General features: G+C 25.7%; 1 protein-coding gene across 3 annotated transcripts in view; it reads right to left on the bottom strand.

Annotated features, from left to right (window-relative positions):
* Nucleotides 1-3,709: 3,709 nt before the first annotated feature.
* LOC111625166 (E3 ubiquitin-protein ligase CBL-like) overlaps nt 3,710-16,423 on the bottom strand; it is a 179,498-nt gene continuing 166,784 nt past the window's right edge. For all 3 annotated transcript variants that reach the window (XM_023368218.1, XM_023368216.1, XM_023368217.1), the window contains one exon: nt 3,710-3,918. In XM_023368218.1, coding sequence (XP_023223986.1) covers nt 3,843-3,918 — 76 coding nt within the window. In that variant the 3' untranslated portion in view covers nt 3,710-3,842. The remainder of the gene's footprint in view (nt 3,919-16,423) is intronic.

Raw genomic sequence — 16,423 nt, 5'->3', positions numbered from 1 at the left:
TGATATTTCATAAATTTAACTGAAAATCTTTGTACACTTTACTCATAATAGGAAAATATTTGTGACTTGTCTCACTCTTCCTGACTAGTTTTTATTTTCAAGTGATGAGTAAACATGGTGTCATACCCGCTTTGCTATGAGGTAACATTTTTCAGGTTCCAGATTTACGATGACTTTTGACCATTCTACCAATCTGATGGTCTATTTTCTTTTTGTAACAAATTCGTGTAAAATATCTCTAGCCATCTGCAAGTCATTTCTCGCTATTCCAAGAGCTCGAATGACTGCGTCCTGAGCATATCCCTCTGAAGTCAGTTCAGCAATATAATCCATATGGAGATTTTCATAACTAACTCTATCATTCTCTTTGTTTTCTAGTGCACTGGTTCCTAAAGGCTTTATTGACCTAATTCTTAATAAAAAAAAAAAAACATAAATAAATAAAATTTTGCATGCTATTAAAATTATTATTATTTATAATAAAAAAGTTTTTAATTTTATACATTACATTCCAGATTATGTAAAATTATCCGTTTTACCTTTTTTCCATTTTTAAATTATTCTGTTGAAAAGACGACGTTGCTTGAGTTTGTGCGTCAATTTCGGGTGCTGATTGTCGTAATGGTAGCATACCTGCTAAGATGTAATAATAAATCTTTAAATTACAGTAAATATTTAAAATCTTATTTGTAGCTTTTGTATCAATCTGTAAATTGAATATTTTAAGATAATATAATACCTGTTAGACTTTTATATTAGTATATTTCATGAATTAATGATGTATTTGTTAAGTCATTGTCTCAAAATAAAACAATCTTAAGCTATACATTAAACTTGATAAAATAAAGTTGAACATATATTCCCTCTTATTTTAAAACTAACATGAAATTGTTTTTAAATCAAGTGCTGGAAAGAGTGGAAAAGTGGTATAAGTGACAAAACAGTTTTATTTATTAAAAATACAAACAAAATTAAAAAAAAGAAAGCGTAATAAAAGTCAGTAATATTTAAGTAGATATATTTAATTTAATAAAATAATTTTTTAACCAATGCTAAATTTTATCACTAATATATTCAAGTTATATTATTTATCACTTCTATTACTATTCCACTAAACCCTTCAAATATTAGATTTTACACTTGATATCATCCTTGTAGTCACAGTTCTATATATAAAAGTGCAAAAAAAGAATATATATTTGTCTTAACAATGTAAGAATAGCAATAATATTTAAACTCAACTCTAAAAAGACTATTGTTTTTACTAAAATGTATAAAGAAAAATATATTATACTTATTAATCAATCAGAGTAATATTGTTTCTGATATATCTGTATATTTGTATTTTTTCTAAAAGTAGAAATTTCTCTAACTCACTAATTACACTTAATAACTTTCAGGAGTCAAACCATTTATTTTAGTTAAACATTTTTAAAAATTTAAATACTATATTATTCTTTGAAATGAAGAATTCTCATTAGAATTTTTCTTTTTTGTGTGGATCTAAAGATGGAACTAAAAGTTTTGAGAAATGTTTAATTGAAATAATAATTTTTAGTAATCAGAACATTTACTAAAAATGGAGTTGAATTTATTACAATTGAAAATTTATCTTTTAAACATTTAATATTAAATTTTTTTTATTTTAGAAATTAAAAAAAAAAATATTATAACGAATCATTATTTATTTCAGTTAAAAATAGATTGATATTAAAATCTTAGTTGAAATTAATTAAAATTTGTTTATATATTAATGTAATATTAATTTATTATTAAATTTTATTTATATTTTACTTTGTATTTATTCCATTCTATTTTTCAAGTATTTTTCTATATTCTGAAACTGAAAATGTTCTTAATTATTTTTTTAAATATGTGATTAAACAAAGCAAACATATTTTTCATGGTTGATATGGTATGAAATCTGGAATTTATATGAAAATAAACTAAATTTATCAAGCAGTAAATTAATTAGTACAGCAATTCCTGACTTGGGTATTCTCTTGGTGGTTTGGGGTATGCAAAAAAAAAAAAAAAATTAAAAATGGCAGATTTACTATAAGAATGTTTAGATTCTGTGTTGAGACCTCTGGCAACATTATGGCACTCTCTGCTTAGTTTTAAATAAAAATATAGTTACATTTTTATTATATTTATCTGTGTCTTTCCTCCAATGCTTTTCAATTTAAAAAAACTTTTTTACACTTAATTGTACATCACTGTATAATTGACCAAGACGCCACTGTTTGACTAACATATGAAAAAACTTAGTGAAAAAGGGAAATAAATTTTGGGAAAATGGACTGTGTCAAGGGGTAAGCAAGTCAAAAAGATTGCTGAATTAGTACATACATGATGATAAATAATATTTTTCTTATATTTAATAAATAAAATATTATTTGTTATATATGTATATATATGCTTATATTGACATTAATGCAAATATACATTTTGAACGTGAAATGAATAAAATGAAAAATAATTCTCAAAAATTATTAGAAATAGCAAATATGGTAGATTTATAGAAAAATTAATGGAAAAGACCAACATTAATACTCTTAAACAATTGCTTCTAATAATTAATTTGTATGCTACAAATAAGTTACTACAAAATTTAAAATATTTTTATAATGGTGCATCTTTTCTTTCTTGCATGCTCTCTTATCATAGAAAACTTGGCATAGTATGATAAAATTGTTACATTTACAGAATTTAAATATTTCTTATACTGTGAAACTTCTAAGACAAGAGAACATTCTCAAAAATGGTGCTTTTTCAACATTGACCACCTAAGAGAATGAATGATTTTGGATGTGAAACTACAGATTATATTCTACTTAAAAACTCTAGCACAGTTTGCTTGTTTGTTTGTTTGTTTATGGTTTTAATCTACAGTACATAACAGCATAAAAATTTGACATTAAAGTATTTTTAATGCATTTATTTTTGCTCATTAATAATTATTTTTTGTTCTGAGATTATTAAGTAGAGCCAGGGGAAAAAATAGTGTCTGCTTATTGAATAAATATCAAATATAAAATAAATGCTCTTGACAAATACAGTCTCTATACTATCAAATAAGTTGTAAGTTTTAGAAACCATTTAAGTTTTTATTTTTAAAAATATTTAATAGAATTTTAATATAATTTTATTTAATAATCATCTCATTATTTGAATCTAAAAAAATTATATCAAGATTAAATTATTATAAAATAAACTGAAATATTGATATTTAATTAAACTCAGAGAAAACAAAAAGCAAAATTTAACAGAGTAGAATAATTTATGATAAAAACATATCTTCATGATTTGAAGATATTTATTTTTCATTCATTTCATAAGATAAAATTTTATTGCAATTATAGGTAAAATTGTAAATTTAATAAAAAAGTTTATAGAAATTAAATTTATATATTTTATTAATTTAACTATATAATATATTTTAATTATCAGAATTAATTTTTAAGGTTAAAATTACTGCTTTATTTTTAAAAACTTCTTAAATATTTCTTTACCACAAAAACTTACCATGACCAATATTGATATCTGTATTGGCATAATTCGGTTCTTCTTTAATTTCAGCAAGTTCAGCATAATGTAATACTGAGTTTCCAGTAACACCTGCAGTTTTATTACAAATTCTTGAAGATCTGGATAATGGTGGGGAAGATGTTGTAGAAGATGGAGAAGGAGAAACTACAGATGATGATGATGGAGTAACAGCTGTTGATGGTGGAAGAGATGATGACATATTTCCTTGAAGAGGATTATTGATTGTTGGAGATGATCTAGGCCATGTACCATAAGAGGTTGTTGGCATTGTTATTATTGAATTGCTTTGATTATTTCTTTGGCTTTGAACTGAATTTTTTGATTGAGAGTTTTCGTGTTTTATGTCGGTGTATGTTACACTGATACCTAAAAATATAATCATCAATAAACAGTTCTTAATTTTTAATCAAAAGCAATTAAATAATTTGAAATTTTATATTTAATAAAATTTTCAAACATTCTGGAAAATAAGTTTAAATAATTTATTAAATATTAATTTAATTTTATATTTAAGACAAAAAATAGTATGCTTTCCTGTTATTTCAGATAGATTTGTGATAAAAATTACTCTCAGGCATAGTAAAAATAAATTTATTATTTATAACTTAAATAAACACTAAATTAGCATTTTAAAATATAAATTCAGATATAAATTTTGAAGTAATAGAATGTAAATATAATATATCAATCTCTCTATATTTGTATACCAAATATTTATTTTTATAAGTGTCAATGATGATTATTTGTTAATATCAGTATATTCATAAATTTCTGTTATCTTGTTATTAAAAGGAGATTATTACTTTTTAAAAACAAAAAAATTCATTTAATTAAAAATATTTTCTAATTATGGCAAATAAAATTCTTTAATAATTACTTTTATTGATGAATGACCTTTTGGAATTGGTATTTAACTAATTAAAATTTTTGAGACAAATAACAACAAAAATCTCAAATATATATTAGGTATTTGGTTAAGTTTTCAATAAACAGGAATAATTTTCTACTTGTTAAAAAGCATAGTAATGACAAATAATAATTTAAACTAGCAATAAGATAAATATAAGAAAATGTATAAAATATGAATAACAAATGCATTATAACTGAAAGATTTTGGCATATCAACCCTTTGGTACAATAAACTCAATCCCAATGTTCCCTACTCTACTGTTCAAAAATTATTTTAGAATATCATTTTTCATGATTCCCTAAGAAAAACAATTAAATTTGATAACATTTATTGGGTTTGGTTTTAATCATATGATACTGCCGAATTCTTACCAGACTATAATATGGCTAATTAATTAATAGGATATCAAGAAATTTGCACTACAGATAGGCAATTAAACTGCCATCTTGTGTTGAAATGAGTTAATTTAATCTAGACTATTCTGGAAGGAAAAAATCAATCTGAAGCAGGACTCAAACTTGCAACTATTGCTTACTGTGCAGATGGCATGATAAGCAGGAGTTGTGAGAAGCACTTATTTCATTGATTATAGCTAATTTTTGTATTACATGTCTTTATTTATTTTTTGGTATAACACAGTTTCAGAAAAAGCTACTAGCAGACTTTGTATAGCATGTTCTCTTAATGCCTTTCTCTACTTTCAAGGAATACACCTACCAATTTTAACTAAGGATATCATGTGATATTAGAAAACCAGAGAGTAGATTCTTAACATCTAAATTAATACTAAAATCACATCAACATATTGTACACATTCAGAACCAGGCAATTTTGGAGTTACACCCCATTCTCAGGTTCAATATTCTTTAAAAAACAGTTTTGAAAGTTCAGTTAGTACTAGTTCTACTTTTAGGTTTATAATTTGATACTACAAGTTACACATTTGAAATGAGATCATCTACTGAGAATGTTTAATTTGCTTTTTGTTAAAAATGTTTGAATGTTTCAAGGATATTCCATTTTGTTTTTTCTGCTATGATACTAGATCAATACTAATCAATACTAGAATCAATACTAACTGAACTTTTAAAGACTGTTTTTAAAGAATATTGAACCCTAAGAATGGAGTGTAGCTCTGAAAGCACTTGATTCTGTACAGTGTGTTGAACAAATAAAGAAGTTTTTAGTCTGAAGATGTAAAGTTTTGAAAAAGTCAAAGATCATTTATTTTTCATATATACAAAAGTCCCAAAAGTTTTAAATATTTCGTTGAAAATATAAAAATTTTATTTTAAACTTAACAATAATGGACAAAAGAGAATTACAGCAACCGTGACTTTAATTCTTTACACTTACAGTAGCAAAACCAAATTTAAGAAAAACAGATTATTAAGCAAAATTTTACACACTAATAATCTAAAATTACTATTAATGAACTTATTTATTCATTAATTATCTATTTAAATTAATTTAAAAAATTAATGGAAAATTAATAGGTCAATTTTACAATATTTTAAACAATATTCTCAGTAAAGTATAATCATAATATTGCACTAATATTTTATTTGTAAACTCTAATGCTAATGTATCTACAATAATTGATTTTTAAATGTTATTCATTGTTTTCTATAATTCAATAACTAATAATAGCTATACATTTCCTTTATTTTTATCTCTGAAATTTTATGCTAATGTAATATTTCCATTCATTTGTAAGAAAACATTCATCCTATATCTAATATATAAGTGCCTGTCCATTCAATTATATTTAGTATTTTTTGCTGTAATTTTCATAATGTAAAATATATCGAAATGTTCATTTTAGCACTGTGTAATAAACAGACATTTATTACAAATTGTCAAAATTAATTTCAGTTATTAGTTTGTCATCCTGTTACAAATAATTTCTAGAAATTCTAATTAGGAACTTTATATATATTTTATTAAAGTTAAAAAACAAAACAAAAGTCTAAAACACACTGTTCTGGACATTTTGTTTTTTGTTTTTCACCCAAAAATGATCTGTGTATAATGAATAATGATAAACAATTATCTTTAGTAGTAGTAATATTTGTTGCTATCCTAATTTATATTTATTTATTTATTTTTGCACTATTTCTGAAGTTTTCATGAATAATATCAATTATTGCTTATTTTATATTGATTTAGTTAAAGAATTTTATTTTGTAATTCAAGAATTTTAATTATTATGTTACCGCTAAAGCTCGAAATCCGTTAATGTGCGCATTACCTAGCTAATCTGGAGATTAACTAGGTTGATCCATTAAAGCTGCGAAAATTATTCCATTTCTCAAATTACCTAGTTAATGTTCAGATTATCTAGGTAATTTGCAGATTACCTAGATAATCTTATTTTCACTTTACCGAGTGCCTAGGCACTCGGTAAAGTGAAAATAAGATTTCTGCTGGAACAACAGCAACGTTTCTGTACGCTTAAATTAACATAATGTTATTTATTTAATTTTTAATATCTAAAGGATCAAGTTAATACAATCAACAAATTAGTTGATTGAATCAATCATCAATCAATTAAAAAAACTTTAATACAAAAATCAAACGGTTTAAAATATTACTACAATTAGGGAAATGAATTTGCAAAACATATGATAAAATTGTACTTACTTATTAGTGCAATCTAAAGATTGGTGACACTTTGAATTACGTAGCAATTGGTTTTTGCGACAAGCACGCCTATTTGTGGTACATTTAGATTTGCAGTCACATTTTCTGAAACCCTGCCCAGTACCAAGGGATTGTTTTATTGCTGTTTGACGTAAAGATATTTCTACAGCAGGGACATCCATCTTCTTTCGTTAAAAATCTCTCTTTGCAAACACTGAATTCAGATTTTGCATACAATTGTTTTAAAATACCTGTTTTAGTATCAAGTTTATAAAAGCCATCCTCTGTTTTACTAAGAACCACAGCTAAAATTGAACGTGCATCAGTTTTTGCTCTGTCTTCTTCGGGTACTTTAATTCTCACAGCGAAACCTTCATCGACGTTTGGGTGCTTTGCATTAGAAACTGCTAACATTTTCTTTGCTTGCTTTTCTAAACATTTCTTGGCTTCATCACGCTGTATTTTCTGATCCATATTCTTTTTACAGATGATGCACAATACATTCTTACCATACCCTTCCTCTTTAGGATCTACTTCACCACAAACTGCGTGAACAAACATATTACACGATTTACACTTGTGAGCACTTGATGCTGCTTTTGAGCAAACAATACAGACTATGTCTTGTATAGTGCTCTTTACAGGCTCCGTACGAAACTGTGATGGCGATTCTGCTGAAGTTGAGAGTAACTCAGTGATGACTTCTTCAACTTGCAGAGGCGATTCCTTGGAGGTGCAGGGTAACTGAATATTCTTCGTGACTGCATCATCAATCAACGGTATAGAAGGCAGTTTAAGATTACTATCGGTAAATTCTTGTATTTCTATAGGTGATTCTGTAGAAGCGGGGGATAACGGAATGTCCTCTTGAGTAAGATTTGACTGTGATCTCATAATCACAGTCTCTTGTGAATCTTCTAATTTTTCAAGGTCTTCTTCAGTTTTTATCGAATGTCAAACAATTCTCCGGCATGGACAAACTTTTTCAAACCTTTCTCACGCATCTGGCAACAGCTCAATGAGTTTTTCACAGCCTCGTACAGTCAACACATCACACCTTTGAATTATTTGATAATCTCGAGATGATTCTTTCTTTTTGAAATCTTTTATTTGCTTTACATCTTTAATTATAGAATCATACTTTGGTTTGTTATTAAAACACTACGTATTATATTTTAAATCTTCGCTAAAGAGGTTTGCGAAGAATCTTTTCTTGATTTTTCTCACCAATTCGGTGCTTGCTTGCATTCTAGGATTTAAATTTATCTACGTAAAAAGAAGGAGTGGGGAAAAGAAGTGAAAGAAACAAACTTTTGAACTTTAACGATACGGAAGCCGTTAATGTACAGATTACCTAGATACTCTGCAAATTACCTAGGTAATTTGAGAAATTGAACAATTTTCGCAGCTTTAACGGATCACACTAGTTAATCTGAAGATTAGCTAGGTAATGTACACATTAACGGATTTCGAGCTTTAGCGGTAACAATTATTCTGCATATTACATTATTTCTTATTAAATTTCAAGTTTACTTAGCAATTTAACTAGAAATAATATAACATGATTATAAAATTTTAATCTTCAATTTACAGTTTATTCATGAAGTTAAAAATAATTAAAACCATATTTGTTTCTAAAAATTAATTTGATAACATACAATTATAATCTGGTATTTTAATGTATATTCATTATTATAAATTAATAATCTACAATAATCAACTAGTATTAAAAAAATAATGGATAACAACATTTTAAATTTATATATTTAATCTTGAATTACTGAAAATATACACTACTGAAAACATTTGCAACATTATTAATATCAAACACACAAAATGTACTGAGAAATATTTTAGCTTCCTCAATACAATTTGTATTTATAATTTATTTGAAAATTAATTTTAAATAATTCAAAATCAGATATTAAAAATTAAATTAACATATAGAATAACAAATGAATTAATTAATTTTTAGTTTAATTTATTAATTTTTACATTATTTTTGCAAAACTCCAACTGAAAGAGATAATATTTGTATCTTTTTCATAAATTTTATTCATTATAATATTAATTCTACTTTATTTTATATAATTAAACAGCACATATATAGTAGTGGAAAAATAGTATGAAACTCAATTCAATTTAGACCACTAATTATTATTAACTGATGACTTCTGTTCACGTTAAATATTTTTCTGTAAATTCTGAAAAGAAACTAACGATACGATGTTCAGAAGATATGAACATTATGTTCAATAAAGAAAATTTTTTACCAAGTGCAAATAATTTGTATAAAATAAAAATATAATGGAACAGTAAGAATCAATCTTAAATAATAATACAGACAATAAGTCCTCATTTAACATCTTTTTGTTATAACATCATTGAGGAAAGATACTAGTACATTTGTAATCATTTATAATTATTATTATTATTATTATTGAATTTTCTTTATAAACAGTAAAACTGATTCTATAAGGTGGGAAATAAATGCCAGAGGTTGCAAACATAATACAATTAGAATAATAGTAACTGAATTATATCTTGTTTATATGAATTAATCTATAGCAAAATCAATTTCGTTATATGTCGTTTTACTTAATGTTGCAGTTTCCAAGAACCTACAGTGTTAAGTGAGGACTTGTCAAATTTATATATTAGTATCAAAATTGATTAATACTGTGTGAATATTGTTCTTAAAACATGTATTCAAAAAGTTATTAGAATAATAATTCTAAAAGTATGTTTATCCATTCTTCAATTACCAAAATTAATAATTTTGTTGAGTATTGTTCACTACTCTCTTACTTATATGCATAAAATATAACTTGATTATTTTTATCTTATATTTTGAAATGTAAATTATCTAATTGAGAGAGAGCTAAGTTTGTGCGGAAAGTTGTTTGTCTTTTTTTTTTATAATCAGCAATTTTTATATCTGTTGACTAATTATTATCTATAATTGTCATTTATCAAATAGAATTAATATAATATATTTATTAGGTTAAGATAAAATGTTTTTCAGTTATAAATAAATAATATCAATTATTATACAACAACTGTCTAATAAATATATTATAATATGTAATATAAATAATAATTACAATTAAAACGATTAAAATTTATATTTGTTTTGTGTTCTAAAAAATTTTGGATATAGTCTATATTAGACAAAAGTGCAATCCACACAATTTATATTAAACATTTCTGCTAGTTTAGTTTTGACAGAATGACCATACTAATAGTATTATTTCTTAAAATAACATTGAATTTGACTTGACGAGTATTATTACTTGAAAAAGTATTTCCCACTACAAACTTTGGATATTGATTACTTTCAATTAAAAAAACATACCAAATATTCAAATCACTTGATGCCAAAACTTTACATTTAATTAATATGATCAATCATAAGTTTGATATCAACTTTTAATACCTGATAATTTATTCAAATCAAATCATAATGAAATGATAATCAGTAAATACTACAGTATATACGAAAAAACAAAATTTAAGCAATTTATTTTTCAATTTATTAAATGGAAATCAATTTTCTGTAATATAATAATTTAATAATTAGTACAATAATGATATCAGTTCTATATATATATTACTGGTACAAATTAAAAATTTTTCATTTACAATTTATTTTTATATTAATTAAAATTTACATATTTTATTAATAAAATATTTAAAAATAATTAGTGATTATTACTGTAATAGTTAATTGTATATTAATTACACTTTAGAATTTAAAAAATTCAGAAAAATATTTTTATAAATAAAATATTCATTTGTAAGTATAATTGATATACTGTTAATTTTATTTTTTAATTATTATGTTTCTGTTTTAAGATAATCAGAGATATTTTCATTTGCTTTAAAAATTCCATAATACATGAAGCATTTATATTATAGTTTAATTAACTAAATTTAAATCATAGTTATTTTTATCACCATATTAAAAAGTGATGAATTTCATATCTTCATAATTTAAACCTGAATAATTTATGTACTTATTTTAAGTATTTATTTAATTATTTTTAATATTAATGAATTTAAATTTTAAATTTATTTCAAAGTATAGTTAATAAATTATTTAAATTTATTTCAAAGTATAGTTAATAAATTATTTAAATTTATTTTAAATCTGTTTTACTTTGCATATTAGATGTATATGGCAAATTTATAATTCAATTTTATATAAAAATATTTATTTTACATCAAAATACTTGAATTTTTATTAACAAAAATTTTTGCACATAAGGACAGCATAAATATATGCTTAGATTATAATTTTATATAATTAAATTTATATTAATAATTAACTGTTATATAATTTAATTTTTCTAGATTTAGTTTTAGTATATCAAAATGTTATTGAAGTTAAATTTTTCGCCAAAGTGTGAGAAATTTTTTTATAATCAAATAAATTATTAACTTTTTTAAAAAAATGTTAATAAAAATGTTTTTAAAGTAGGTTAATAGCATTATTTAAACATAATAGTGTCAATTTTACATCCACAATGTCAATATCTGATCAGGAAAAAACAAATTACTATTCACTACATAGAAAAAATTTTAAAGTTAATATTCTCATAATATTTTTGATATAAATTAAAATATTTAATGAGGTAACTATAATTAAGAGAAATGCTAAAAATGTCCAATATTCATAATATAATACTTATAGTAACATACTCAAATAGCATAATTAATATATTAATTTTAACAACTAGATTTCAGAAACATTTTATGAATTAAATACAGTTTCATTTAATATTAAATAATGTGAAAAAAAAATTTTAATTTATCTTCACAGTGTTAAAGATTAAACAGTAAAAAGCCAATGGAAAATTGAAATTCAGTTAAATTTTGAATTTAAATCAAACACTTGTCTCCAATAACTTATTCTTAAATTCATTTAAATCTGTGTTCTATTGGGACATTTATTTCTCCATTCAAAATTTCAGCAAAAAGATTCAAAATTATTATTGTTAATTTTAAAGTTTCTTATTTACTTTATATTTGTCTGCAAATTCAACATTTAATTTATTAGAAAAATTTATAATATAAAACAAGATAAATTTAAAAATAAATTACTTATTATTATAAGCTATTATTTATTCTAATAAATTTTTGAAGCTAATAAGGAACTGTAAAATTCAAAAACATTTCTGTTTTAAATAAAATTCTGACTTTATATTATAGTAATTGATTTATTTAATAACTATAAAATATTTTAAATTATAATTTTAAAAACTTGCCATTTTTATTCCTTATTATCACTTTTAATAAATAAGCAGCAGCTTACTATAAGTAATTACATTCAAGTGTAAATTTTTGAAGTGAATTGCTGTTATTTATTAAAGATTATCATATCATATTAAAAAGTTATTTTTAAAAACTATTTTAAAAAAATCAAACAAATTATATCCTCTATCCAAAAAATAATAGAGAAAAATTAAATATTCTTTTATATTAAATATATTCATTTTAATAAATAGTATTGGCAGTTTGATATTTCATTTCAATTTACTTTGGTAATGGCTTAGCCACTACAAACAAGGCACACACAACTATCAATATATTTTTAAGAATAGCATTTATACTGTATGTTTAATATGAACATATTCAACTTCAAATTTGGCTTTTAATTGAAATTTTGAAAATTTAATATGAAATAATTTATATCTTGTTATTATATAATTTATTAATATAAATCATAAATACAGTAACTGACAGTATGATAGTAATGCATTAAGTAGAAAAATATGTTAACAAAAATAAATAATATAGTAATAATATACAAAATTGTGTGAAAAGGTGAGACCCTACCATAGTTTTCTCTTTCCATGAATGCCCATGGTGATGTCTTTAATAAGTGTTGGCTGTTTGCCATGTGAACCAGTTAGTAACTGCAGATCCAGGTCTGTATTTATGAAACTGGCTATTGGTCATGAAGGGATAGGCATCCAGGCTCTTCACAGAAAATATACATATTGTAGCTAGAAGAAGCAAGAAAATATCCCACCAAGATCACAGAAATGTAAGGAAGCTAAACAAAGCTGAAAAATGCAAATTGTTGAAAGTTCAACTGAGAAAATTGAAATAACAGGAATCTCAGAGACATACTGGAAAGAGTGTAACTACTTCTCACCTTGCCGTATCATTGGTAATAATGCTATCTATAATGAGGTTCCTTCAATATATATAAGAATATCAGGAATGAAGTTGTCAGGTATAAAAGAGCTAATGGCCAAATAATTACAACAAAACTAAAGATCAAATCAATATCAATCACATTTTGCACTAACCTCACTATCTTCAGATGAAGAAACTTAAAACATGCCACTTTGAGAATCTATTGATCAGATTCTCTAAGTTGATGATAATCATTTAAGACCTAAAGTGGCCAACTATAGTACTGAGTAAAGAAATGAATGGGACACACAACTCTTGCAATTTTACATTAGCTATAATTGGCAATAAGGTGACCAACTATTTTACAATGAAAAGGAGGACACAAATAAATTGAAGGAAAAAATATTGTAATAAAAGAAACATTTTATTCGTTGCAACAATAATACACTATAATAATATCTACTGCACGTGTATGTGCCGTGTAATATTTCAGTAAGAAGTAAACAAAACCACTTCCATGTGGCGTGCTCTCTCAAAGTCTTTTGTGCGGAGTGCATGCGTCTCATAATCACATCTTGCTGCACTATACCAAGCCTTGATGAATCATCGCGTTAAATACAAACACATCACATACAACAGATCGGCTTGGCATCGATCGAATATGGAGATTTACAGATTAGTCTTCAAATATCGAAAAGGAGGACATGTAGGAGGAAAATTTTCGAGGGAGGACTGTCCTCTCTAAAGGAGGACGACTGGTCACCTTATAATTGGCATCATCATAAACAATGCCTTTACTACTTTTATGGTTATAAATGAAATCAAATCATGGAAAATCACAGCCAAAGATATCAAAATATAATCTGGAATAGATTGTAGCAGTGACCACAATGCACTAGTGCACTATTGAACAATGTCTCAAATTAAGCAAAGTACCATCTTGATACAAGCTCAAGATATTGCTTCTTGAAAGTAACATCAATTACTGTAAAAAAGTGTTAATAATTTAAGTTCTCCTCTTTATGAAAACACTTCTAAGGGACTGTAGTATAAATTCATGACTATACTTAAACAATCAACTGACAGATGAAGGAAATTATTGCATCCAAGACAGATTTGGATAATTCTCACCCTAACCTAAGGTCCAGTGTTCCGTCAAAGAAAGGCATCATTCACCTGAAGCAGAACTCCAGAGGAGCCTGAAAACATTAGTGAAGTGAATTTTTTCTGATACTGGACCTTAGGTTTTGGGTGAGAATTAACACCCAGTGTGAAGTGCTCTCTATAGTCTCATAGCTTTGGATGTTTGTTGATATAGAATTTGATAAAAAAAAACACAAAACTTAAAAAAAAACACACACACGCTTGAGTGATTCATATATAGAGAAAAAATATTAGATGCTGAGCCAAAACAATCAAAGATATCTCAACAAAAACAACACATTTTGAACATCTGAAAGAAAACAGAAATACTGAGAAATCATAACATACACATCAACCCAATTTAATTAGTATTACCAATCCACCAGATTATTTATTGGGCTATTAATTAGATATAAAACAATTCAGCTAGAGGTAGGCAGTTAGGCTGCCATCTCTTGGTCAAATTAATAATAATAAATAAATTTGGCAATACTAAGAAATCAGTCAAGAGACTTCTTCCAAAAGATCATATCCTCATACAATCTTTCAATCAAGATCTGTTTTAAGTTAACTGAAGACAAAGATAGAAATATCATAACATTAATAAGAGATCATTTCTCAATACATGGGAGAAATATTGATGACTTGAAGAACAATACAAATACTAAGACATTAGTTTACAGAATTTTTCTGAAAATCTAGAATCATCAATCTTGCTTTCAGAAGTGGAGTTCGCATGGAAGAAACAAAAGTACCATAAATCTGCTGGAAAAGATATGATAACTTTTATTGTTGAGGTTCAGGCAAGCTGGAATGAACATGATTCCCTGCAAATGTAACAAAATGTAAGTCTTGCAAATGACTAGACTGATTCAAACATGTACTAATACATAAGAAAGGCACATGAAACATTTGTTCAAATTACAGAATACTCATTTATTTCTCCTGCCAGAAAAATCTCGCTCTACAATTTATAGAAAAGGTTGAAAGCCTTTCTTTTATCCCATATATCTCAAGAGCAAACAAAATTTTATTTCAGGATGTGGTATAAGGAATGATTTTTAGCCTTTTTGAGCTCTCTGAGTGGTAAGGGGCCTAAAACCATAAATAAAAAAAAGAAAAAAAAAAAGAACAACTTATATCATCAAATATACTCTTAACAATTTTTAATATTCTATGTATGTTCCTGTCTACTAGAGCCGGCCCTACCATAGGGCGAAAGGAGCAGCTGCTCCAGGCGCTAAGTCCTAGGGGGCGCCTCAGTAGTAAAGAAAATTAAAGGGTATAAATTTGGGGCAACCGAGGGGGTGCAAGGGGGTGTATCAAGCACCGGGTGCCACTTGCAGAGGGGCGCCCAAATGGTCTCCAAGACAAACTATATGTGTTTCTGGAGGGGGGCGCCAATAAAGTGTCGTGCCCCAGCGCCAGTTATGTTCGCTACGCTACTGACCAAGGGGGCGCCATAATAGGATCTCGCTCCATCCTAAAACTTGCCTCGGGCCGGCACTGCTGTCTACATTTGTTTTTAGAAATATAAACAACCGATAATTTGGCATTTATGAAATAATCAGGTTAACTGCCAGATTATATCAGGCTAGGATATGGCTATTAATAATAATTAAATACTAAGTAATTTTGCATGTATGTGGTTATGGTGGCATGATTAATTTTTAATAAATTTAATAATTGTAAATAAATTATTAATTAATATTTAATTTAGAAAGCTCTGGAAGAAAAAAAATCAGTCCAGAGTGGGACTTGAGCCCACAACTCCCACTGGGCCAATTCTTTTCTTCCAGAACTTTCTAAATTAAATATTAATCATTAAATTTATCAGACGATGGTGGCATAACTGCCTACCTCTAGGCAAAGTTATCTAGTATTTCATTATTATTAGTAGCCATATTTTAGCCCAATATAATCCAGAAGTTCATTTAGCATTTATTTGTTTTTAGATTATACTTAAAACTAACACTGCTCTCTGGTCCCATTTATATAAATAATGTGAAAAATAACAGTACCAGAATATTT

The sequence above is a fragment of the Centruroides sculpturatus genome, unplaced genomic scaffold (assembly GCF_000671375.1).
Source record: "Centruroides sculpturatus isolate CEXI.00-Female unplaced genomic scaffold, Cexi_2.0 scaffold258, whole genome shotgun sequence".
Lineage (NCBI taxonomy): Eukaryota > Metazoa > Arthropoda > Arachnida > Scorpiones > Buthidae > Centruroides > Centruroides sculpturatus.
This window is presented reverse-complemented; position numbering and strand designations above follow the sequence as displayed.